This window comes from Drosophila mojavensis, unplaced genomic scaffold, assembly GCF_018153725.1.
Source record: "Drosophila mojavensis isolate 15081-1352.22 unplaced genomic scaffold, ASM1815372v1 contig_16, whole genome shotgun sequence".
NCBI lineage: Eukaryota > Metazoa > Arthropoda > Insecta > Diptera > Drosophilidae > Drosophila > Drosophila mojavensis.
In genome coordinates, this window is record NW_025318693.1 from 214,763 (window position 1) to 241,668 (window position 26,906).

The 26,906-nt window shown below is 39.2% G+C and overlaps 3 protein-coding genes across 5 annotated transcripts in view; 2 read left to right on the plus strand and 1 right to left on the minus strand.

Moving 5' to 3' along the window:
- Positions 1-258: 258 nt before the first annotated feature.
- LOC6573881 (ATP synthase subunit e, mitochondrial) lies at positions 259-967 on the plus strand. Its single transcript, XM_001999904.4, has 2 exons — positions 259-369; positions 486-967. The coding sequence occupies exon 2, from the start codon at positions 519-521 to the stop codon at positions 759-761; it is 243 nt and encodes an 80-aa protein (XP_001999940.1). The 5' UTR covers positions 259-369; positions 486-518; the 3' UTR covers positions 762-967.
- A 101-nt stretch (positions 968-1,068) lies between these two features.
- On the plus strand, positions 1,069-2,766 carry LOC6573880 (DNA repair protein XRCC3). Its single transcript, XM_001999903.4, has 4 exons — positions 1,069-1,329; positions 1,386-1,547; positions 1,605-1,948; positions 2,004-2,766. The coding sequence occupies exons 1-4, from the start codon at positions 1,275-1,277 to the stop codon at positions 2,478-2,480; spliced, it is 1,038 nt and encodes a 345-aa protein (XP_001999939.2). The 5' UTR covers positions 1,069-1,274; the 3' UTR covers positions 2,481-2,766.
- Positions 2,767-2,892: 126 nt separating this feature from the next.
- LOC6573879 (putative uncharacterized protein DDB_G0277255) overlaps positions 2,893-26,906 on the minus strand; it is a 42,806-nt gene continuing 18,792 nt past the window's right edge. Inside the window, exons 1-4 of one of the 3 annotated variants that reach the window (XM_032728023.2) lie at positions 26,204-26,376; positions 21,883-22,951; positions 18,176-18,531; positions 2,893-4,238 (exon numbers count right to left, since the gene is read on the minus strand). In XM_032728023.2, the coding sequence (XP_032583914.2) occupies positions 3,258-4,238; positions 18,176-18,531; positions 21,883-22,912 (2,367 nt within the window). In that variant the 5' untranslated portion in view covers positions 22,913-22,951; positions 26,204-26,376 and the 3' untranslated portion in view covers positions 2,893-3,257. Of the gene's footprint in view, positions 4,239-18,175; positions 18,532-21,882; positions 22,952-26,090; positions 26,113-26,203; positions 26,377-26,906 lie in introns of those variants that run through there. The other 2 variants (XM_044007525.1, XM_044007523.1) reach the window with 2 other exon arrangements.

Consider the following 26,906-nt stretch of genomic DNA (forward strand, 5'->3'; position numbering starts at 1 on the left):
CACATATAATGTTTATAAAAAAGAGCATTTAGATATAAGAATTTTCATATATTTTACAAGTATTTAAAATACAAAATACAAGTATTTACAAATACATGATAAAAATAGTTGTAGTTGGCTCAGTAAAGCTATATTATATTTATACGATACTAGATTTATATTTTATTTCTAAAACGAATTTTATTGTGAATTGTATAATCTTAAACACATACTTTTGAATATATTTGTTTTTTAAATTTAAGCAAAAATAAAGAATTTTACAGTACTGGAAATATCGATATTTTGCATATCGATTGTGTTTTTGTCAGTCTGACAGCTGCTTTAAGGTTATACTACTATTGTAGTAGACTTGAATTCGCATAATCATTGGTAAATATAATTTTATTTAGTAGATTCTGTGATTTATTACTTATCGTATGCATTATGTACAACTTAATATATAGTTGGTATCAAACAAAGAACTGACACATTCGTTTTCCTTGCAGCTATTGGTCTTCACATTACATAACTAACCAGCTATGTCTCAGGCTCCAGTTCGTGTCTCGCCGCTTATCAAGCTCGGAAGATGGTCCTTGCTGGTTGTGGGTATTGCCTATGGCGCTGCTCACCAAAGCCGACTCTCCAAGAAGGAGGCGAAGGTGCGCGAAATCGAAGCTCAACAGAAGGCCGTTCGTGATGCCAAATTGGCCGAAGAGAAGAAGCGTAGTGCCGAGGCTGAGGCTAGAGCTCTGGCCGAGCTGTCGAAACCACGTCCCCATTAGAGTGCATCTTTAGTATCTTATTAAAAGTTAATTAATTGCTTCTACAAGTGCTCGCTCTAACAACAACAATAACATCCAAATTCCATCAGGCGCAAGCGATCGGGCAGTGTTGCTCTAGAACTATCGAATTATCGATCGTGTTTGTGTGTTTATCTGAAGTTTGTGCAAATTAAATGATTAAAAATGAAGGAATTATGTAAAACATACAACAATTAGTGTCTGATATATTGCTTATTTTAGATGGCCTTCTCTTTGGTTTCGTGAGAGAGATGCCTATGCATATTTTTAGTCAATTTTTAATTGTTATAGCACTGAAATCTCCTTGCACTTCTTCCTCCTATGATGAACTGCCGCAGTTTACAAATTCTGTGTGGATAAGTTTTTTGTTGAATCAATAATTATTCGCTACCAAGGTGACAATTTAATAGGTGTTGAAACACCTCACTTCACGGGGTCACACGCAAGGCACCCAATCTAAATGCCAGCACACAACTTCACGGGTTTCCTTAAAACATGGCGAACTTTTTAGAGCAGTTGCCCAAGCATCTGCAGGAGATTGCAGAGCGGGGTAAGATCTCATATACAATTTAGCTCAAAGTGATATCCGTTAATGATCCCATCTAGTCAACGTGCTGACGCCCGAAGCAATATTAACAACGCCTCGCATTAGGTTTATGGACACACGCACTTGTGACTTGGATTCTTGTGTTCATAGCTGCACTCCGGAGGATGTGCGCATTCTGAAGGAGGCAGCTGCCAAATGGCTGGAACAAACGCCCGTGTCAGGTAACTGACGGCAGGCCTATTGTTATCACTTTTAAAGATATGCTATAACTCTCTCAGCGGACTCCCTATTTAAAATACCCGCTCGCTTGAAGTGGTCCCGTGTGACCTTTGGCTGTGCTGCACTTGATCAGTGCACGGGCGGCGGAGTTTCGATTCGTGGCATAACTGAAATCTGTGGCAACTCGGGTGTGGGTAAATCTCAGGTACTGTTGCAGCTGTCGCTAAGCGTGCAGTTGCCCACAACGCTTGGCGGCTTGGGCAAAGGCGTGGCATTCATCTGCACCGAGGATGCGTTTCCGTCACGTCGTCTACTGCAAATCAGTAAAGCATTTGAGGCACGCTATCCGGCAGAGAAGCTGAACTTTTTGGGCAACATCTTTATCGAGCATCAGTACGAAAGCGTAAGACATTTGAAACAGATTTAAGCAACTTCATCTGCCATCCTTTACGTTGCAGGAACCACTTCTCGATTGCATTAGCAATCGCCTGCCACAACTGTTGCAGGAGCACAGCATTGGCCTGATCGTAATTGACTCCGTGGCAGCCATCTTTCGCTTGTACACCGACTTCGATAAGCGTGCCCGGGATATGCGCCGGATGGTGCACGCGTTGCTCAGCTATGCGGATAAGTACGACTGTGCTGTGGTGTGCTCCAACCAAATGACTGCCACAGAGGAGACGGGTGAGACGCGCATGGAGGATGTGCCTTGTCTGGGATTGCAATGGGCCAATCTGAGCCGCACCCGCATGCGCATCTCCAAGGTGCCCAAGCAGTACAAGCAGGGGGATCAGCTGCTCACCGTGCGAAAGCTGGAGATCGTCTACTCGCCCGAAACCCCAAATGCATTTACCGAGTTCTTGATTACCGCCGAGGGCGTGGTCAATGTGCCAAAGCCATCGCGGCCAACGGCCATAAAAAGAAAGTTGATTTAATTTGCTGAATTGTTTATTTTATTCTTTGAATTTAAAATTTGTAACGGCTGCTGATAGGCTCGTCATAGATTCGGTTTTTTTTTGTTGTTGTTTGTTTTGTTTCCTTTTTTCTTTTTTGTTTTGTTTGTACAAAGACTCACAATAAACATGTAGGTATTTTTTATATTTTCCATCTATAATTTATATATATGTATATTTAGTAGCGATTTACACTTAGGACTGGTTTTGCTTAAACACTTGTAGTTAATAGTTAGTATAGTTAAATTAAATTTGTAATTAACATGAATTCACCAATTGTTGTTGTTTTTGCTGTTAATGAAGCGAGTGCGCGCTCTCTCTCTCTCTCTCTCTCTCCTGTCGCTCTTCTAACTCTTTCGTATACTTTATCACATGAAATTTTCGAAAGTTCAAATTACAATTATAATAGTATTTTGCATTTATTTTATGTTGTATTTTTTAAACTGCACATTAAACATTTAAATGCGATTCTAATGGCAACATTTACAAAGCCTATACTTAAATCTAACGCATACATACATTCAATAAATTACATAAATATGTGTAAATGCCTACAACTAACAAGCACACATACACACACGCACACACAGACAACAGACATCAAGTGATCATTGCTAAATAGAAACGAATCTTGGCTGAGAGCTGGCCGTGTGCTTGAGCAATATTCGACAATATTTTTTTTTCTTTTTGGCACGAGTTAATTTGACTGGCTAGGCGTGAAATGTGGGGGATTGCGGGGGGCTTTGGCTTTTTTTCGGCCTAACCCATTTGCACATCATGATCCTGGGAATCTTGTGCCTCGGTGGATGTGCCCGGCTCACTGGCCGTCTCCTCGTCCTCCGATTCACTTTCGTTCATTTCGGCTGCTTCCTGTACGTCGCCGCCCTGCAGCTTCGTATTGGCCATAGCCAGGGCAATCGATATCTTGGAGGCGGCCAGCTTGCTCTCAAAGTCCATTTCAGCCAGCAATGCCTTCGAGGGTGAGCTGCTTCCATTTTCCTGGGCAGCTGCAGCAGCAACCGCCGCTCGCTGCAAACTCAACGCCGGAGACTCCTCCAGTTTGATTTCCAGCTTCTCAGTCTGCTCCAATGGCGCCGCCGGCTCCACAGTCAGCGGTATGGCATGCTGGTGCAGCCGATGGTGGTGAAAGGTCTCACCAATGCTATTGTTGTTGTTGTTGTTGCTGTTCGCATTGCGTTTCTCAGCTGATTTGCTGCTGCTGTTGTTGTTGTTGTTGTTATTGCCAGCAATCGGTGTGGAATCGCTGGCATTAGCGCTAGCATTAGCTACATTGCCTACTGCTGGGCTGTTTGCGGCTTTTGCGGTCTTCTCCAGCAATGCATTCAATTGCTTTTTAATTTTGGTCGTCGCATGCTTTGTTTGCAATTTGTTTTCATTATTACCGCTGCCGCTTTTAGTTGGTGTTAATGTGCTGCTGTTGCTGTTGATGTTGCTGTTGTTGTTATTGCTGTTGTTGTTGTTAGTGCTATTGCCGCGTGATTTATCCCCTTGACCATTGGACGCCTTCTTTGGTGTAGCCTCCATATTGCTAGCCGTGATGGACGTAGGTTGACAGCCGCCATCATCAACAGAGCCAGTGTTGCTGTTGTTGTTGTTGTTGCCTTTGGATTGCTGTTCTGTGGATGTGGGCCTGGACGATTTATGCTCGGCAGCCTCGTTGTTTGTGACATTGTCCTGTTTTTTCCATTTTGTGCGTCGGTTTTGAAACCAAATTTTTACCTGGAAATAAACGAAAATGGAAATTTTCTTAATAAAGGGAATTTATAGAAATCCCAAAGATTATTTATTTACATTATTTGTGTTGGATGTTTTTTTTTTTTTTTTTACATATAAAAATATTATGCTTAAGATAACAGGGATCCGAAAGATGAATCAGGAAACAAATGAATATAATAAGAAAACAAGTAATGTTTTTTTAATGTTGGTTAACGGTTGTCTTTTTTGGTAAAGGAATCAGGAAGAAATTTTTTCCATTTGGCAGCTCTAACTATAAGTCTTAGCAAGGTACACGTTCTTCCTGTTTGCCGCGCCCCCAAAATGCATATAAAATGTATGTTTTTTATTTTTGGATTTTCCAATTGCAAAGCTATAGAATACACAGCTTAGATACAGTTCTGGAATTCTGAGTAGCAGTCTAGAGTTCGTTTCAAAATTGTGGAATAGGATACTTTCTAAATGCAATGCTCTGAAAAACGGCGTAAAAATTATATTCTTAGGTCGTCAATAAAGCAACAGTATGTAAATTGTCAAATTATTAGATTTCTTGCTCTCAAATTTGAGAAGATCGCCAGACCTCCAATGGGTATAAATAGATAGATTTCGGGTTGTCAATGCATTCCTCAGATACCAGATTTAGTATATCCCAAATTGCCACACCCCTAGTAGTAGACCCCTAGTAGTACACTTTATATGGCGAACGATAGAAAGAAATAAGCAAACAATACAAAGTAGTGCCCTGATATATGTAAGTAAGATTGTTTAAAGATTACTATACCCAATAGAGTGGCAAATGCATAAAGTAAATTATTTATGTTTGTTATAATTTTCCTATGATTCAGATGAGAAGTCTTTAGCATCTCGCATGCTTATACTTGTAGGGTCCATTATGCGATTCAGTGAAGAACTTTTGGACTACTTATGAGTCAGTCGGCTCGAGTTGCTGGAGTCAGTTAGCTATAATTAGGCAATGTTTATGCCTCATTTGCCCTTATTAGTGTGCGTAAAACAAATAATTAAAAATTATGTATCGCATTTTCCACTCGCAAACACTTCCGCTACGTCAGCTACAGTTCCAAACAAGCAAACGTTGAAATGATGTGGGCCTGTCAAAATGCAGAATCCGCCTATCATCCACTGCCAGTGGCAAAGTATGCCCATTCAGTGTTCACTGTGTGCGAGTGTGCGAGTGTGTGTAGTGTTTTATGTTGCACAGGGCAACGGATGGAAGGCGGGTAGGGAGGGGGAGGATGCTGCGGCGGGCAGCGTCAATGGCGCAACATAAAACATTTGCTTCTTATTTCCATTTCATCCAAAATGATGGCCTAGCTAAATAAATGAAAAATCTATTTAAATCGCGCACATAATTAGTATTTCAGCGGCATGTCTGCACACACACACGCACACACGCACATGCACACACACACTCAGACTAGGAATATGAAGCAAAAATAAGCGCCAAAGACAGATGCCGTCATATGACATGCTCATTTTGCCGGCGTACCGTAAAAATGATGAAATTAACATGAACAAAAAGAAGAAGAAGAAAAACAGGAGAGAGAAAAAAAAAATGAGAAAGAAAATAAACCATTTTTTTCCACTTAGTAGAGGAAACGCTCAAGTATACAAATAGAAATTGAAAATGCATGAAATAATTTCCCATATTGAAAATCAATTAATTGATTGCCAAATATTTCGAATTTCGAGTACGCTCCCAAAATAGATGCACATCAATGAAATGTACTTGTCGATGGATTGATGTGTGCGCAAATTGTTTGTTTTATCGATGAAGATGGATTATGAGCGCTGCCAATGGTCTCTATCTATCTTTTATGGCTGGCAGTACGTTAGCTCGATCCGCTCGTAATTACACTTTGCCTATATACAATCGATCAATTACTCATCCAACAAGCCCAATGCCCGGTCTTTGGTGGCCGGTGCCCGGTGCCCAATGCCCGTGTCTTTGCCTGTGCATTAATTCGTTAATAAACAATAAAACAGCGCCGTGTTTACCTTATGAGCAATTTTAATGGCCATCCAAAGCATCATTTTTGTACATAAAATGGGCTACTTTAATGGGCCATACCTACATATATATACTTATAAATATGTATATATTTATGCGGGCATCTCTCGGCCACACTTGCTTTCCTATTCAGCTGGGCACATGCCGCGCACTACTTACATTTAATTATTTGATTATTTTTTAATGTGTGTCTGGCCTAATTTAGCCATTGCGTTCATTTTAATTGCGTGTGGCATTTTTTATTGCATACATTTTGCTGATTAATTTCCTTGGCATAATCCAACCAAAAATCCAAATCATAAATAACAATTTTGTTCTTGATTTTGATTTTTTTTTCTTTTTATGTTTGTTATGATCCCCATTTTGAGCTTCACATAAATATACCACTACAGCATTACCTACATCAATTTCTAAAAATACAAAACAAATCTTGGGCGTCTAAAGTAAAAAGTTTACCTCTCCCTCTCTCTGTCCACCCTCGCTCTCTTTCTTTCTCTTGCTTTCTTTCTCCCTAACGTGTTGTCGTTTATGATTTATTGACATTTAAATGTGCCTTGTATGATGGCCATTTGAAAAGGGGAGCTTAAGGAATTTGGGAGAAGTGGGATAACCAACTGCCAGCCATCTTCAGATAAGTGAAGTCGTCCTTCTCGGCAGATAAACAGGATTTAGTAAGCATATATGTATTATGTATGTAAAGCTTTAAGACTTTCTGAACTGGAATTACAAAATAGAGTTATACCAATCTAATTCCTTGAACATGAATATCTTCCGAAATTTATTTGATATCCTAACGAATTTATTGTGAAAAAATCATCTATTTAAAAGACTGCCTTAAATGAGAGTAAGAGAGAGAGAAAGATAGGCTGTTTTAGCTGATTAATAATTTTAATAACTTTTCAGAGTTATTAAATTACAGGAAACTTTTTTTGTTTTATTTTATATTAACTATTTCCACAAAGCTTCAATACCGTTCCTTTAATAGTTTCAAAACTGCTGCGATTTTTATTGGCACGCAAGCTGCTTGTCTACGTGAGTATGTGTGTATGTGTGTGTGTGTGCTAGTATAATTAATTTTCATAACGCATTTGGTGCTTACTTTTTAAAAATAATCACAAACCAGCGTTCCGCAAGGAATAGCTGAATTACAGACGATGAACGGCAGAGAAATACCCGCACCTCGCAATGCCCATAGTACTTTCATAAGCTAATAAAGTGTGCAGACTAATGTATCAATATCCATTATCAATATATATATTTTGCCAAGCCCTTCAAATTAAAAGTTTGACCCTTGCTTCAATGACAATTGAAAATGTAAGTATGTGCAGCCTGATATGCCCGCAGTGCGCCGTTTAGTGACGGTATAATTATGATCCAACAATGAGAAGCTAAATTGCTCAGGGAAAGAATTTGGCGCGCTCGCCCCTCATGCTGAAATGCTAACGACTACTTTGCACCACAATTTTGTTTTGCTTTTGCGTGCCAAGAAAAATTCAACATTTTCTTTTTGCTGCTCTGAACAAATTATGTTTTTATGTGTAATTTAGCATATTTTGTTAGTTCGTGTTTCGCGTAAAAAAAGTTATGATAATTGCTTGCGGCTTCGCCTGATTAGCTAATTTATTATTATTATTATCTTTCGCTTAGTAGAGTTTAGTTGAATCTATTATGGAGCAAGTAAATATATTGATTCTATTGCAAATTGCTTGAAGATAAATCTCACTTTCTCTGCTTAATGTGGATCATGCTGTCAATTTCAACCAAAGAAGAACAACAACAACTATGAGCCCAATGGCAATTGTGTAACTGGCATCGAAATCAAATATGTAGCTAGAACAAACAGACAAATGAAGCCAAACATAGCCTTAATGCAGGCCTCACCTCGACTTCCATATCCCCATCTGTGTACTCGCATATTGCCGGTGCCGTAAATCACTTTGTTCCATGCAAATATGCGCATTGCAATGACATTACTAATTAATAACATAATCACTGCGTTGGCTGTCAGTATACCCTGTACAAGTTGTATGGCGGCTATGTAGAACTGTAAAGTTGAATAGGTGTTGCTTACGGACATAAAAAAAAAAAAAACACTATCAAAAAGTCGTTACTCAACTTTCTCATCGCAAAATTAAACAATAACATTCAATTAGCTATAAGAAATTGGACATGAAAATTGAGAAAAACAAAGACTGAAGAATAAGAATAAATACGGAATAAAGTCTATAAAAGCTTTTATGAAAATCTGAATTCTACGATAATTTTATCTACTGCTAGGAAGTAAGATTATTTTTGAAATATTACTAATGCTATTATAATTGACCTATGAGAATCTTATAAGCACTCTATGAGATGTTTCATATGTATTCACATGACGTTACGATAATGAGAGAATGCTATGAGAAATTTATAATAAGGCAAGTACATGAATCTTTTGAGAAACTCATTAAACTCTACAGATTCTTAAACGAACAGCTATATCGATGTTAAGATAATGCTAATGATAAGAGAAAATTATAATATGACTAGTAAAAGAATCTTTCGAGAATTCTATTAAACCCTGTTTAGAGAAAACTGCTAGATATAATAACACATAATAATATTATGAGATTCAGAAGATTATCTTTTAGATATGAGAAAGCTATGATTATCTAGAAAAATCTAAAGCCTATCCAATAAAGTGTAACGGCAATCTTACAGGCATCTTTTAAGAAGGACGAGTAACTGTTTGTAGGATACGCATATATCATCATCTCATGTTACTTGTTTAAAATTATGCTTACCCCATACATCTAAACAGCTGCATGTGTGCGTGCGTGCGTGCTTGTGCGTGCGTGCGTGCTTGTGCGTGCATGGGTGTATTTGACTCGATTTATTTTGCAATTATTAATTAAATAGACTTAAATGCAACTGCTGCCAAAATGCGTAATGGCAACAACAATGCCAAATGCCCCCTGGCTGTCTCAGAGGCACAGAGCCCGCACTTCCTGCACAGCATGCTGCAGCATTGGTCCGCTTTCGCACAAACCGACCACCACCCGCACCCCCCAGGTCGGCCGCCCTAACAATTTATCGCATTATGTATTTTGGGCAGCGGCTGTTGCTAATGAACGAAAATGCTGACCAAATTGCAGTTAATACCATTTTATGCAACATATTTTATGTGCAATGTGTAATAATTATACAGAGTCTTGTTGTTGCTGCTGCCGTAGCTGTTTGTTTTGCCATTATTATCTGTAGTGCTCATTTGATATTTCAAAGCCAAACTGCACTGCTGCATAGCAAAACAATTGAATAAATATTGACTTTAGCAGAAAAAAGGAAAGAAAAACGCTCATATTCACACAACTTTTGTTTCGTATCCGTATTGTGGACTGCAGCTAAATGAATTTTAATTGCAGCCAGTCACAAAAGCGGAAACTGTTTCTGATTTGAAGTCATGTGTGAAATTAAAAAGCGACCGCAATGCAAATAGGAATGCAGCACAGTGGCAAAGGCGACTTAGAGATACCCCTTAAACTGATATTTGGCGTGAATGTTAAACAAATGTTACAGTAGATACAGATACAGATACAGACACAAAGTTACAGATACAAATACAGATACAGATACAAAGATACATATACAAAGATACAGATACAAAGATACAGATACAAAGATATAGATACACAGATACAGATACAGATACAAAGATACATATACAAAGATACAGATACAAAGATACAGATACAAATATACAGGTACAAATATAAAGATACAGATACAAAGATACAGATACAAAGACACAGATACAAAGACACAGACACAAATATACAGATACAAAGATACAGATACAAAGACACAGATACAAATACAAAGATACAGATACAAAGACACAGATACAAAGACACAGACACAAATATACAGATACAAAGACACAGACACAAATATACAGATACAAAGATACAGATACAAAGACACAGATACAAATACAAAGATACAAATATAAAGATACAGATACAAAGATACAGATACAAAGACACAGATACAAAGACACAGACACAAATATACAGATACAAAGATACAGATACAAAGATACAGATACAAAGACACAGATACAAAGACACAGACACAAATATACAGATACAGATACAAAGATACAGATACAAAGATACAGATACAAATATACAGGTACAAATATAAAGATACAGATACAAAGATACAGATACAAAGACACAGACACAAATATACAGATACAAAGATACAGATACAAAGACACAGATACAAATACAAAGATACAAATATAAAGATACAGATACAAAGATACAGATACAAAGACACAGATACAAAGACACAGACACAAATATACAGATACAAAGATACAGATACAAAGACACAGATACAAAGACACAGATACAAAGACACAGACACAAATATACAGATACAAAGATACATATACAAAGATACAGATACAAAGATACAGATACAAAGACACAGATGCAAATACAAAGATACAAATATAAAGATACAGATACAAAGATATAGATACAAAGATACAGATACAAAGATACAGATACAAAGATACAGATACAAAGATATAGATACAAAGACACAGACACAAATATACAGATACAAAGATACAGATACAAAGACACAGATACAAATACAAAGATACAGACACAAAGATATAGATACAAATATACAGATACAAAGATACATATACAAAGATACAGATACAAAGATACAGATACAAAGATATAGATACCAAGATACAGATGCAAAGATACAGATACAAATACACAGATACAAATACACAGATACAGATACAGAGATTCAGATACAGAGATACAGATACAAATACAAATATATATGTACACAGATACATATACACAGATACAGAGATACAGATACTGTCATGTAGTAGTTGCTCATCTCAAATGACAAAATCTACATGAAAGTATCTGCATCTGTGTATCTGTATATATTATATCAAATATGTCAGCTTGTATCATTTTTATGGATATTTCTTAAGTTTTACGATACGCCCCATTAGGTATTTTTATAGGGAGCACTTTTGTTAAATGGCCGTTTTGCTGTTCAAATTTTATGCGTTGCGGTTTTAAAATTTTTAAGTTTAGCCAAACGAACCAAAAATTTCCAGCTGGCATAAATTAAGTTTATGGCTAATCGCGGAACGAGACGGCCAATACTATTTGGGTGTTGGTTAGAGTGAATCCGACCTGCTATGGCCTTTCGGTGGCCGTTCTTCGTTTTTATGCCTAGCGCTCGCGACTTTTAATTTGCTTATTGTGTCGATTGTCAAAATGCTGAGTCGAATTGCGATCCACGTGGCTCTCGAATGAGCCGGTTTGTCTATCTCTTGTAAGTCTCTTAGCCAGCCTCTTAGCTGCCTGCAGCTAGTCACTTCAAAGATCTAAAGATTTGCGGCCTACCATTTAAATGTGTATAGATGTGTGTGTGTGTGTGCGCCAAAAAATCGCTTTGAGCAAAATAGCTCAAAAGATGCCCGCATTGCCTCGGGATGTCTGTCAACTGCTGTTGATTTGCTAATTGCCCGGTGTTTAGCAGCTGAAATGTGCTAGCTCACGCCCACCCAAAAGCAACGATCTGCCAAGCAGAAGCAGCGTGAGAGCGACAGAGAGAAAGAGAGTGAGGGAGGAAGCAGTCAAATATGAAAAATTGTGAAACAGAGATAGAGAGAGAGAGAGAGAGAGAGAGACAGACGAGGGGGAGAACGGTTCTTCTGTCTGCGCTTTTAGTGGCTCCGCCTCTATTTAAATGCTTTGCTCGACGCTCGCCAATGAACGCGGCTGTTGATATTGTTGCTGTTGTAGTTGTTGTTGCTGCCGCCGCATTCTGGCAGTCAAAATGTGATTTATAAATAATTAAACTGGGGCTCGCACACACACAGCGACAGCTGCTCGTTCGTCTAGCTAAAACTAATTTATGCAAATTTTCAGCCAGTCAAAATTAATAATCAAATTTGGTTTCATGCCCTCTCGAATAGCAATTGTTGCTACTATTGCTGTTGCTGTTGCTGAGCCCCTCAGCGACAATTAATTGAGGATACTTGTTATTGTGTGTAATCACATTGCTGTGCACACATAGTTCAAATAATTTTGGTGTTATTTGAATTAATTGTTATTGACACAGGGCACTCGAAAGCGCTTTGACTACATGAGGCATATGCAACATTTTAATTAAGTTGCGGTCAATGGCAATATTGTTAAATTGCATTTGCTATTTTCATTTCAAATATGCAAATGGTCATCCGCTCGATTTGGCCTTTTGGCCAGCAATTATTAGTGGCAAAATAATTATAATAATAATAATAATAAAATCATTATAATTTCACTCTTGCTGCAATTCATGTGGCATTTCAATGAGCATTAGCATAAAGAGAATATCAAATAAAGATAACAGATTTCATGGCATTGTTCTGTGGGTGAAATTTAATTTGTTTAGAACTATTTGCCAATGCTTGTGAAAAATTGATGACGTCGTTAATAATTTGCATGTAATTAAATGTTCATTAGTCTAATTGCTTTTACCAATTAGTTGAAGGAATTTAATGCAATTGCAATTGATTAATGCGCATAGTTCAGGTGCATAAAGTATCGAGAACTCGAAAAGACAAATTCCTGATATTGGTTTCCAGTTCACTCTATTTGGAATTTAAATCAGAATTCCATTTATATATTTATTTTAAGTATTAGAGTTAGCATTCTTTTAAATGACATAAATGTTACACATACGCAGCGTGCACTCAATGAAGACAATAAATCAAGGAATACACGAATTTACTTTATTTCTCTTTTATTGGGCATTTGCATATTTAAAAATAAATTGAGAGCACAGCACATCAGTTGCTCATTTTTGTGACATCAACAAATAGTGCGTGTGTGTGTGCGTGTGTGTGTCATTAATTTAAAAACAGTTTATAACAATGATAAGAGCAACAAACGTACAATCTGCTGTCCAGGTCACATATATGTATCCGCAATGTCCTCGAATGATGAATTGCCATTTGATTTGTTTGTGCTGCTTGTGGCAGCAATTTAATTTAATTATCGTATTTGCCACTTGGCCAAATGCCAGCCATAAGCCGAGTCAGCCATCCCATGAATACAAACATACAAGTGTGTGTATGCGTGTGTGTGTGTGTGCGTGTGCTTGTGTTTGTGAGGTCAAAATGCAGATGCAGTCGCATCGCACTGCTGCAGTCCTAGCTGGCCACCTGGCCACCTGGCCACCTGGCTGGCAATTACGCCGGATTATGAACGGCGGCAAACATTTAAAATGAAATGTCCAATGCAAATTGTCAGGAGAGCAGCGTTTGGCCCTAAATCGCGTCTAACGCACACAGCGTCGAGGCCCCATTGCCCCCCGGGGCACTAAACCCTATTTTCGTTTCCGTTCCTCCGCTTGGCCGACTCCTCTCTGACGCTAATATGCAAATGCAATTTGCCGCGTTTGGCGCGTGATGTTCGTTGGGTAATCGTAACACAATTACAATGTTGTCAGTTTGTGCGTGTGTGAGTGCGTGAGTGCGTGAGTGTGTGTGCAGGTATGCGTGTGCATTTGCAACTGTGCTCCGATGCATCGCTTCAGTGCAGCCCTACAGGGCGAGGCTAAGGGTAGCTGGCACAGCCACCGCATGCACGCGTAATTAATTGATTTTTATCTGGCTTGAGGCTATTTTACAGTTTGTTGATGACAGACGATGCAGACACGTGGGCGCAGCAGCCCACGAACCCGTTCGTAGCAGCTCTCCACGATTGAGAGCCACCACCTTTCCCCTTATCCAATGTTTATAATCAGCTTCGCGGCTTTCACAGTCTGTGGATGTGTGGGTGAGTGTGTGTATGTGTGTGCGTGTCTATGTGGAGTTTATTTAAAGAGATTTTTATGACTGCCGCCACTTTGTTTAGGACTCTTCGAGCTGTTGCTCTTTTTTTCGTTCTGTTAAATTTATTGCATGGCTGTTGCTCATTTTTTTTTTTTTTTTTTTTTTTTTTGCTATTCATTGTCAGCGCCTGTTTATTTTTGGCCAGTTCGCTGGTTTAATGAGGCGTATGCGCAATGTTACAATGTTGCGAAGTACACGCCGTGTTATTTGTGGCGAAAATTAAATTGTTTGCGCCCAAGCACACTTTTATATACCTATACATGTCTTTGATATGCAGCAAGCCAGCGGCTTGTCTAGACTTTGAAATAATGCTTTTATTAGAGTGGCACAACATAAACTAAGACATAAGGTTCTATGATGTAAAAGTCAATAATTAAGGCAAGTTACTTAACATCAGCAAGTTAAACCTTTCGAAGAAATCTACAGGCAGCCTGCTGCAGCAAGAATATCCCATTAAAATAGCTCCTTCGGATTGGCATTGATGTATACAGACACAAATAATTCTGTTTCTCATTCTATACATATCAGAAGCATGCTATTAGTATTTGTTTGCATGTATCAGCTTTTAGTCAAATTCTACGATAACAACTTTTGTGAAATACAACTGAAACTACTCAACTCCACCTCCACTTCCACACCTGGGTCAGGTCAATGTATTGAAATACATATGGCATGTATCGTATTATGTATCCTATTTTAGCTCATCCCTTGCTGAGGTTTCTAACTATGTCTCAGGCATAATATGCTCGAGGGCCTCGTGTGGATACCGACTGTGGCTGGCCGGAACAACAACAGTTGATGCAGTTAATTTGCAGATATTATTGCTGTGATTAACACATAGATGTTTATGTGGACAGTAATGTTTTATATACAAACAAACAAACACACACACACACTCACACAAACAAGCCATACTATGAAATCAGTGAGGTGCACTTAAGCATTGGTTGGCTGCTGGCAGGATATACAAATATACCAAAACCACACACACACACACACATACACACACACACACAGATGAGATAGGCACACTGTGGCAGCTGTGTACGGCTTGGGTGATAAATGGCTGCCAAGCTTATAATATTAATAATACATATAAAGCACTTGAACATGTCGACATGCATAACATGTTGGCTCATACAGATAAGCAAGGACACACACACAAGCACACGAGCACTACACTAGACAACACAACGCAACATAGCCGAGCAGAACAGATCATAGCAACGTAACAGATATGCACACCTAGAGAGAAGCCCATGATTGGCATGCCGTGCGCTTAGTGTTTGTGTATAAACTTGTAATTAATTGACTTGATGGAAAATGTAATTTAATTAAGCAGACATTTCAATGCGGTTGCCATTGACTACGGCTATGGCTACGACTACGACTACAACTACGACGATGCTCAGGCTTGCAGTTCCCTGGATGGCAGCCATCGCATCTTGTTTGTTGTTGCCATGGCTATTGTTGTTGCTCCGATTGCCAGGCGCTTTGCACACTAGCGCTCTTTAAGAGCCAATTAGTCTTATGGCATTTGAGTGCACACGGCGTATGCGTAATCCGACCTATTAATGCAATTTAATGTTAACTTTAAGCCCACATAAATTGGTAGCTAAGATCTAAGGAGGCTAAATTAAAGTCTGCAATATATTTGACCAGCTCGGCATTTGCCTGGTGGCAGGCACAGGATAAACAGCTTCCAAGTCAATTTTCTTGTCTGGCAATATATTCTTAAGAAGGACGATGTACGTTTTATGCTCTTATTGCAGCTATTTCGGCCGCACTCTCGGCCACATGCAGACTTAATTTATTCTAATTATTCAATAAATCTTAATTTTCACTATGCTGCGCACATATATTTGCATGTTTTGCTGTGCTTCCCTATTCACAGCGCAAATGTTGCCTAGCATTTCCGGCTGCCTGGCTGCTCATCGCTTGTGGCAGCTGCCAGCCATTGCAATCTAATTCGACATTATAAATTCTTTAATATTTACTCGGGCATTAAATCAAATCACACCTTAAATTATATTTAAATATGTATTTGAAATTAAGCTTGAGCCATTCAGCTGCCCGTCAGGCCTAATATTCATAACAATATATCTTAATGTTGTTTCATATAATTCGCAATTCGATTATAACCATAATATGGTAATTAATACAATTAATTGCTGTTAAGCATATATATAAATAGACCAAAGTATTTATCTGAAGGTAGATTAATTAGAGTATGTATTAGTACTATATTTATGAAGGACTAAGACTAAGAAAAGTCTAACTGTAGTAATACTTTCCCCCTAGCTTGTTGGTACTATTTTTATTTTATGAAGGAATTCATTATAATTAATATATGCAATTATTCAAATAGTTCATTTAAATAGTAGTGTTGCATTACGCAAAATATAAACCAAGTTAAGTTTTACTGTTTATATGAAGTTAGACTAATAAAAGATAGTAGTAGTAGTTGTAGCAATAGTAATAGTAGTAGTAGAGCAGTAGTAGTAGTAGTAGAGTAGATTAGTAGTAGTAGAGTAGATTAGTAGTAGTAGTAGAGTAGATTAGTAGTAGTAGTAGAGCAGTAGTGGTAGTAGTAAAAGAGCAGTAGTAGTAGAGTAGATTAGTATTAGTAGTAGAGCAGTAGTAGTAGTAGTAGAGTAGATTAGTAGCAGTAGTAGTAGTAGTAGTAGAGTAGATTAGTAGTAGTAGTAGAGCAGTAGTAGTAGTATTAGTAGAGCAGTAGTAGTAGTATTAGTAGAGCAGTAGTAGTAGTAGTAGTAGAGTAGGTTAGTAGTATTTATAGTAATTCATCTATTTCTATTGTCATGAAGTCCTATTTCTGTTAATTTTTCTTTAACTGTGCTCATAAAGTAGTAGTACTAACCAAAGCAAACCAAGTAAAGATATTTTTTTATATACAGCCGTGAAAAATAAAATAGCATCACTTAAATATTTTTCGAAGAGAGCATCTTGAACTTTTTTCACAGCTGTAATATTATATTTAGTAATAGTAGTTATAGTTTCGTATCTTTTTGATTCGTTACTAGTACTCTCATGAATCCTTAATTGTGTTCATTCCTTTATACCCTGAACCCATTGAAAATGGAAAATCAGGGTATGTTTTTTCAGCTAAGTTCAACAAAATAGCAGTTTTATGCACAACAAACCATATAAAGTTACTTTTAGTAGTTACTACTATTTCAATGCGGGACTGAACTCTACTATTGTTTCTTTATTTATGTTTTTAAAAAATAGAAGTATGATACAAAAGAAACCAAATAAAGTTAAACTCTGAAGTTATTAGTAATAGTAGAATTTAGTATGGACTACTATGTATTTTTGTGAAGGAATAAACTGAGTGAATTTGTATTTGTTTTGTGAAATTCACATGTTCCTAACTTTTCAACAACAAACGAAACTCATACACTCACACATACATAGATAATAATAATCTTAATACTGTGTTCATAACTAAATTGTATTTTCATGAACTCAGCTGTATAGTCGAAATTCTTTCACAAAATGTATATATACTAAATGTAGTCTGCTATGCAGGCACTAAATTTGCTGTGAAGACAATGAATTTGCCATTTAATTAACAAATGTAATTTGTATTTACATTTTTGCTTTTGTTTTTGTTTTTTTTTTTTTTTTTTTTTATGATATTAGCTTAATCAATTATTTGAGGTGTCAAAGCTTTTCCACAAATTTGTTTTCAGATTTATTAATATTATATTTCATATATATGTTTATCTGTATGTATATTTTGCCGCTAAGCAAATCAGAGATATTTGTTGTCACATTTAAATGGTGGTGAAAATATTTTGGTTGGATGTGGATTATTGGCTTTCACGAAATGTAATTGAATTACGAATGCGTTAAATATGCTATTAATTAAATATGCAGCCGACGGGCATATTATGCACATATTTTGCTGTTGTGTGTGCTCATATTAAATGATGGCTAATTGAATTAATAAATATTTGAAATTCGTAATATAGTATTTACCTGCGTTTCGGTGACATTCAGCAGCTTGGCCATTTCGGTGCGTTCGCTGGAGCTGAGATATTTCTTAATTTCGAACTGTTTTTCCAGCTCGAAGATCTGGCGACCCGTGAAGGTGGTGCGCGCCTTCTTTTTGCGGCGTGCGTCCGTTGAGCCGGAGTCGGAGTCATCCTCGGTGGTCTCCAGGTTGCTGTTGTTGTTGCTCGGCGGCTGGGCGGCGTGGGGGGCGCTGCTGGGCGAACTGTTATTGGCCAGCAGCTTATCCCGCATTAGGCTGTCGCTGCTGCCAGTGGGACTTACGTCCGGCGGCAGATCGACCGTTAGCTTCTTCTTTTTCGCTGCCGGCTTGCTCGAGTGCTCTGCGAATGAGGAATGGGAGAGGGAGAAACTATTAGCCATTGTCTCTCTATGTGCTAACTAAGCTAACTTATTGCGACACTCAGCTATTTAACCTGATTTCAGCTCGTTGTTATGTTTTTTGTTTTGTTTGTCGTTTGTTGTTGTTTCTTGGTTTTTGCTTTTGCAATTAGCTTGTCAAATGCTATAAAAACTGACAAGCCAATCGGTCAGATTAACTGACTGCATTGTTGTCGGAGTTGCAGTTGCACAGTTTCATATGTAAAACCAATGCGCTGCACACTGAACTCGTTTCTGTTTATACCCTATAAATTGAGTATGAAGTGTATGGGTGACTAGCTGCGGAAATTGTGTTTCATTTTATTGAAATTTAAGATGAAGAGCTGTACTTTATTTTTATAATCCTGATAATAATCTGAAATAATTCGATGCATCTGAATTTAATGCATATAAAAAAAATTGTGATATAAAATAAAAAATACAAATATAAAATAATAATATAATATAAAATAAAATAGAAATGGTTTTGTTTACTGTATTATTTTATATTTTTAATTTCATATTTTATTTTATATTTTTAATTTTTTTTTTAATTTTGTAAAATTATTTTTATTTTATTAATTTTAATTGTTTGCTATTTTTTTTATATTATATTTTATATTATTATTTTATAATTTTATATTTTATTTTATTCATATTTTTATATTTTAATATAAATTAAAAAAATTTAGAATTTTTATTTTATTTTTTAAATATAGCTAGATCAGAATTCACAGGGTCATCTATAGTCGATTTCGACTTTATTTATGTATTATTACAATGTTGTTATTCCTGTCGATTGTCAGTTTTAAGTAAGTGCGAGAGAGACGAGCGAGAGAGAGAGAGAAAGAGTAGGAAATAGAGAGAAAAAACAACATACAAGTGTTAACAACGCCATGTATATCAGGCATATGGCTATTGGTTGACTGGGGCCAAAACGTGTCTGGCATGAGTCTGACTGTTGTCGCCAATTGCGAATGCATAATTGAAATCTAATGACAGTTAAATGCAAACGTTCGTCGTGGAAGTTGTTGTTGTCGCTGCAATTGCTAATACGCCGCGTGGGCCGTCGCACGGCCTCATATGGCGCGTAGCGCATATGCATGACACTGTGATTAATTAGGCGACCGACTGACAGCCGCCGTTCTTGTCGCCTCCGGCATTGGCAGCAGTCCGAGCCACTTAATGCCAGCCACCCCTAGAAACCCCGAGCGACGCACGACAATGTGCACAAAGGGCACGGCACCCCAGTGGCATGAAATCAATAAAACTAAGCGGCGAACAGCGAAAACAAGAGCAAAACCTTAAAACAATAGACGAGACACACACACACACACACACACACACACACACACACACACACACCCAAATGTTTGATTAGATGTTGTTTCGTTTTCGTTTTCTTTCGTTTGGTTTTTGTTCGCCTATTGGCAATCGCCATGTCGTTCCATTAGGTCCGCTTGGCGACAACATTTTAATGGCAGCACCCGCCTTACTCCTCCCAGCCACCCAGCACAGCTCCATCACGGCTGGCCGTTTATGGTGCTTGCAAACAAGTAATTAAGCGAAAATTAACAGACGACAGTTGCAAATCACAAAATGCGAGACTTGAGCGTGCGTCGTTTGGCATTCATCCATTTGAAATGCGAATATGAGCGATAAATGTTCTAAGCATTTGTTGTTGGGTTTTTGTTATTTGCTATTTGCTATTTGTTATTTGTTACTTGTATGTGTATTATTATTATTATATATTTTTGCCAAGTCGAGTACGTGATTTTAATAACAATAAAAGTCGAACGCAGCATTGAGCAATTAACGGCAACGGCAACGGCCATAATACAACGAAACAACAGCCAACAATTTTCTGCTCAAGTTTGCTCATTTCAAGCTGATTGTTATTGCCTATTATAGCCGTATGCCAATTGCTAATTGAATTTGCTGTTTTTCTACTCCCGCCAGCAAGCTCCGCCTCGCCCTCACCCACACCCACGCCCCAGCTGTTCTGTCTGAATTAAACAATTTTAATGCAGCGTAAATTTAGATTGGCAAGCGAATTACATTAGTAAAAACAATGTTCACATAATCAATGTGGCGATCGTTCATTGTATTTACAGTTTATTATTTCTGACAGAATTCCCCTGCTCGGCCTATTTGCCACATATTTTGCAGCTAATAATGCTAATGCTAATAAATCAATTCAATTTATTCAGTCGTCTGTTTTGTTAAAGTTCAATATGCATTTTAGAGATTCAAGTTGGAAAAATGCATTCATTTTTCTGATTGAAAAAGAAAATTATTATTATAATTAACAATAATATACAATTATTTTATTATTGATTTAAATTTTATAAACGTTATATAAAGACATAAATATACATATAGTAAATAAATATATATGAAATATATATTTAGTTATTATTTGGTTGTTTATATCTATATTTTATTATTAAATTATTAAAAAATTTGTGAAAAATTGTTTTCAAAATCTAGTACATTTTTTATATTTTAATATATTTTTGTTTATACTTTTCATTTTTTATTAATTTTTTTTTCGTATTCATTAAAAAAATATATATTTATATTATTTTGGCTTGTATTTTAGAATTGATTTTTTTTATAGTTTGCTTTCTATTTTTATATAATTTGAGGTATTATCAATCGGAATGTTGCTCTGAATAAATATTTAACGTACTGCATATCTTCGTTGACGACTAATCGCAATGAGATTGTAAAATTATTTTTTAATCAATATTAGCCAAAACAAAAAATGTGTATCTATAATTAATTACTATAATTTTTGCAAATTCAAAAGTTGGCAAAATGCAATTAGCAATCTTGAAGGAAGCATTTGATGTGATATAAGAATCGATTAAAAACGAATTGAGTCGAATGTTGATGACCCCACTCATTGGCAATTATCCGCTGCCAAAATGTAGGACCTAAATGTGGCGAATGCCGTCAATTTGAGCCACGGTTGAGCTTCATTTAATTTGGCATAACACGCATACGCCGCGTTGCCTGCCGAACGCTTCGCTGAAGCGTGTTGAGAGCTTCGCGCTGCGCTCAATTGGCAGGCTCGTCAAGCGTTGCTGCATAAATTTGCTCGGCGCCAATATGAAAAACTAAAAATACTAAACTCAAAGTCACCGAATACCGAATACACTAACTGATTCAATTAAATATTTGCAGAAATTTGTTAATTATGATAGGTGAATGGTAATTATTATGCAATTCCTATTCCATTCTTAGTCAGTTCTAATTATATATTCCATATAGTAAAGAGAAAGAGAGAGAAATTTGTTGGTCTCACTTACCCTTCTTGGCGCTGGTCTTTCCCAGCAGCTGGCTTTGCCTGGCCGCCGGCATTGGCGATGTGGTGCTGCTGTCCCGCGACTTTTTGGCCACACACAGATTTAATGGCTGATCGAGCGGGGCTGCCGCTGTGACATTTGCTGCTGCTACCGTTGCTGCCGTTGCTGCCGTTGCTCCCACTGCTGTTGCTGCTGCTGAGCTGACTGCACTGTCCTCCTCGCTGACATCGCTCATTGAGGCGCTGCGATGCGCGCGCTGTTCCTGTTCATGGGGCTGCTGTGCGTACTGCTGCTCGATACTTCGCAGAATGCTCTTTGGTGAAGTGGCCGAACTGTTGGCGGTGGCTGTCGAAACGGCAGCGGCAGCGGCGGCGGCCACGGCGCCCTCGTACGCAATTTTATCGGCCATGGCCATGCCCAGTATGTCTGCAATTGAATGGGGCGTGGGTCTATTAGGCGGACGTGCGTAGACATGAGCGTGCCAGCTAGCCGTGTGGCTCGAAGTGGTCGTTGTGGCTATGTTGGTGGGAAAGGGTGTTATGGAGCGTCGCTGCTGTTGCTGTGGTAGCTGTTGCTGCTGTAGCTGTTGCTGTTGCTGCTGTTGCTGTTGCTGCTGAGTAGTCGTTGATTGACGACTAGAAGGTGCCTCCAGTTGCTTCTGTAGAAACGTTGTGGGCGAGCTGCCAGCGGAGATGGGACTAGCGCTGTTGCTGCCGCTGCTGTTGTTATTATCGCGCACTCGCAGCATATTGACCAGCTTCTCCTTGCTGCTGGGGCTGACCATTGACGCCGCCGAGGGCGGTATTGTCAATGAGCTGCTGTAGACATACGAGTTGATGGCCATGTTGTAAGCCGTGGCTGATTCTGACTGCAGCTGTTGTTGTAACTGTTGCTGCTGTTGGTGTTGCTGGTGCTGCTGTTGTTGATGGTGCTGGTGTTGCTGTTTGTCTTTGACTATGCCATAACCGTGCGCCAAGGCGCCGCTGATCATTTCTGCTGCCACCAACGATTCGCGTTCCGTTTCGGGCATCATTTAGGGCGCAGCTAATTGGCTCTTAAGTGGGCCTGGTGGCTGGAATAGACACAGAAGCAAAACGTGCGTATTAGAACGGGCAAACGAAATTAGCCACACAGCTGCGCATTTGTTGTCAACTTGTTAATGGCTTCTGCCGCTGGCGTTAACCTTCAACTTATTTGCCCCACAATTCAGAGCCCGCAAATGCAATAAAATACAGAACAGAATAGTCCACCATTTAGTGTCGCCTGTGCAGAATGTAGTCCAACTTATTAAGCCCGCAACACGCCCGACCTCCAACCTCTGCACCCTCCTCCGCACCCTAACCTCCATCCCCTCTGTCGACAGTATTTGTTTGTTTGTGTTTGTGTGTCTGTCGCGCTGGTCGTCCATTTGCCATTTCCTGGCGCACTGCGTTGTGATTTGCATAACAAAATGCTGGGAGAGTCCCCGGCAATAAGCGTTGCCTGGTAAAGGATTTAAGCTGTAAGGCCAGGCCGTGGCAAAGGCAGGAGCAGAGCCAGCGGCAGAGGCACATAAGTTCGGCAAGGCCAGGGGTTCCGCTTGGCGCTGCCTTGCGAACACTTGTGTGTGACTGCTGCGAGTGTTGGCATGAATTTATGGTTCAACATTTGAGTGTGACACAATTTAACTTAATTTAACGAACGGCAAAAGCCACGCACCGAAACGACAATAAAACGTACGAACCCAATTTCAAGTACGGCAAAGGGTCTTGAATTTATTTTTAGTGTGTGGCGCTATATACATACATATAAGTATGTGTGTATAAATGTATATGTTTGTATAGGCCACCAGTATTTATGTTCATAATAACAATTATAACACTTCACAAACAACGCTGGGATCAAAATCTGTAGTTAATTTGTTGCCAAGAACTTGCATGCCATTTAAATGCCGTCGTTATGTGTCATATTTTATAGTTGACAATCCCAAAAGCAATTTAAATTAATACAAAGTGCAAAGTCATACCAACACAGCCACTTATATCCAACACAAACTCTCACTCACTCACTCACACTCACACTCACACACACACACACAGTTGTCGTCCAAATGTCAGTTTCAAGCAGAGCGCGCTCAATAACGTATAACGTAATGCGTGCTTAAATGTATTTTATTGCCAACAACAACAACAACAGCAACGACAATGGGGATGACACATAAAAGGACTAACCTTTGCCTGTGCTCCCTCTTTCTCCCTTCCACTTACGCAAATACTCGCGCAAACAATACACGGAGAGTGCAAATTGAGCACAGCTCGCTCTCAACATTGCGACTGGCGCAGCATGTTGCCCGGCAGCATGTTGCTAAGCTCGTGCAAAATCACTTACAGCCTAACAAAATAAACAGCAAAACGAAAAAAAAACACACACACACACAAACACAAAAACGAAAAAAGCAACGGCAATTCAAGTCTGTTGAGCTTCTCAAAAGGTTATGTGGGCGGGTGGTGGACTGAGCGGCATTGGTATGATTTAAGGGTGGACATATTCAAGCAGCGGAAGCGACGCAGGCAAGCGGAAGAAGTTATTTCAATTGCCTGCCTCCACGATGACGACGGCGATAGAAGAGCGAGCTAGTGAGCCAGCACGAGCGAGCGAGTGAGTGATAGAGAGCGAAAGATATTGCTGTGGCACGTACAGTGGCTTAGTGTGTTAGCTACTCTTCTGTATGTGTGTGTTTGAGAGTGGGAGTGTGCGAGTGTGTGTGTCTGTGTGACTGTGTGTGTCTGTGTGTGTGTGTGCCAGTTACCTGGCACGCTTTTGCCTTTTTCACCCGCACGCGGCGACGGGGCGTGAGGAAGTGGAAATGGAAGTGGCAGGGGACGAGGACAGTGACGAGGACACAGACGAGGTCCAAGGGGGCAGCTACTAATGGCATTTAAGTTTTGCTGCCCTGTCACAGGCAACAACACACGCTCACGCACACAACAGCCAAGTTGCATATATGGCGTTATGTTTGTGTACGAAACTCTTTTCGCCTCCATTATTATCCTTGAGGCTTTGGCTTTGGCTCTGGCTCTGGCTCCGACTCTGGCTTGTGCAGTGACCGTTTCAGCTATGGATAGCAGCCCAGCATTTTACTCCTTTTATTTCATTTCATTTCATTTCGTTTCGTTTCGTTTTATTGCATTGACATCAGCTCGCATTCCGCAGTGTCTGTGCGTGGGTGGGTGAGTGGGTGGCTGGGCTCCGTCAGCTGGCAGCTGCCTGTTGGTATTTTAACAAGCTACTGTCGAATGTCCATCATGACTCCAACTATGGCCACTGCTGCTGCTCCCGCTCCTGCTTCTGCTGCTGCTGTTGCTGCTTGTGCATAATTTGCCTTGCGGCTGTGCACCCAGCTCGTCATCATCAAAGTTGTCTCCCGTTCCCACTCCACCCATGGATCCCCGTACTTCACTTTGCTCTTCAGCATTTGCTGCGTTCAGCCTTTAGAGCTGCTGTGTGTCTGCCGCCTTTGCGTGTAGTGTGTGTGTGTGTGTGCTGTCGCTTGACGTAAAACGTGGCTGACTAGCTACTTCTTGGCCCTACGCTTTACCGCGCTCTGCTTTTGGCCATTTTGCTGTGTCAGCATAATTCTGTATGCCCTGTGCTATACTTTTTGTTGGAGCATTCTGGCATTCTGTATTTGTGCGTCTGTGCGTGTGTGTGTGTCTGTACGTTTGTATATTGTTGTCAATCTGGCTGTTAAATTGTGTAATTTGTCATATTTTCGTTATTTTGGCCCCTGCCTTGAAACTGCTTAAGCTCTCACTGTTCTCGCTGAGGTGTTTATAAAGACGCTGATAATGCTGTGTAGCTCGCTTTAAGCTCCCAACAGGCCGCCACCCACGATTACTCCTCCTCCTGCTCCTCCTCCTGCTGCTGCTGCTGGGCTGTCTCCGGGGAATAATGGTTGTCCAGTACAGCAGCTTTGAAATTGCTTGAATATTTTATCGAGTTATGTGCTCGCTAATTAAATTGATGTGCCACATACAGAAGCTGCTGCCGCTGCCGCTGCCACTGCCACCGCCGCAGCCACAGCCACAGGATATTCGTGCAACAGCGTTCGACAGTCTTTGCAACTATGTGTGCTCGCGCGCGCTTGTGTGTGTGTATATGTACACACATGTATGTATATATACATGTGTGTGTGTGTGTGTTTGGCTGGTTGGCAACTTTAATGAATTTACCTGTGTCATGCGCAGAGTTTTGCGACTTGCGTCTCCGCATGCCTTGCCGCATTGTTGCCTGCTTGTTTTAATCGTTTTCATTTTCTAGACTAGATTACTTATTTTATACTTACATGCAGCACAAAACTGAGTGATCGAAATTGTTGCCTAAGCTCAATATATATAGGTATGTCAATTATATATGTATGTTTATATACACATATTGAGGTATTTAAATATAAATAAATTTCTTTGCTTGCTTCCGCTTACAAATTGGTTTAGCTTTGTGACCGACACAAGTGAAATTGAATTAGTTTAAAGTAAAAGTTGAAAAACTTAGCACTGACAACTAGATCAAAGCCACTGGCACACTGAGCAAGAGCCCAAACTGTAAATAAACAAGTCCTCTTCATTGGTGTCTCTTATATCCTTTACGCTCTACGCTCCACGTTTCCCTTTTAGTTTGTTATATTTTAGTTTTGACTTTAATGCCGCTCGAGTCGAGTGCGTTGTTGTTGTTTGTGGAGCAGTTTGTGCCGCCCAGTCAAGTTGAGTTTTACATTTTATTTTGCTGCTGCCATTGGCCCCGGAAAGTAAACAAGAGTTGAACACTAGAAAATTGCGTTACTCCTGCTAACGGTATCCCCACTTGGATGCATAAATAAATCATAAGCGCTTCAAATAAGTGCAGTTGCAACGCCTCAGCAAGGATGTGCATGTGCATGCATGTGTGTGTGTGTGTGTGTGTGTGTGTGTGGGGTGAGTGTGGGGCATTAGTGTGTTGAAGGTGCAGCACCAGCTGTTGAAAAATCATATTAAATTTGACTTCAACTCTGA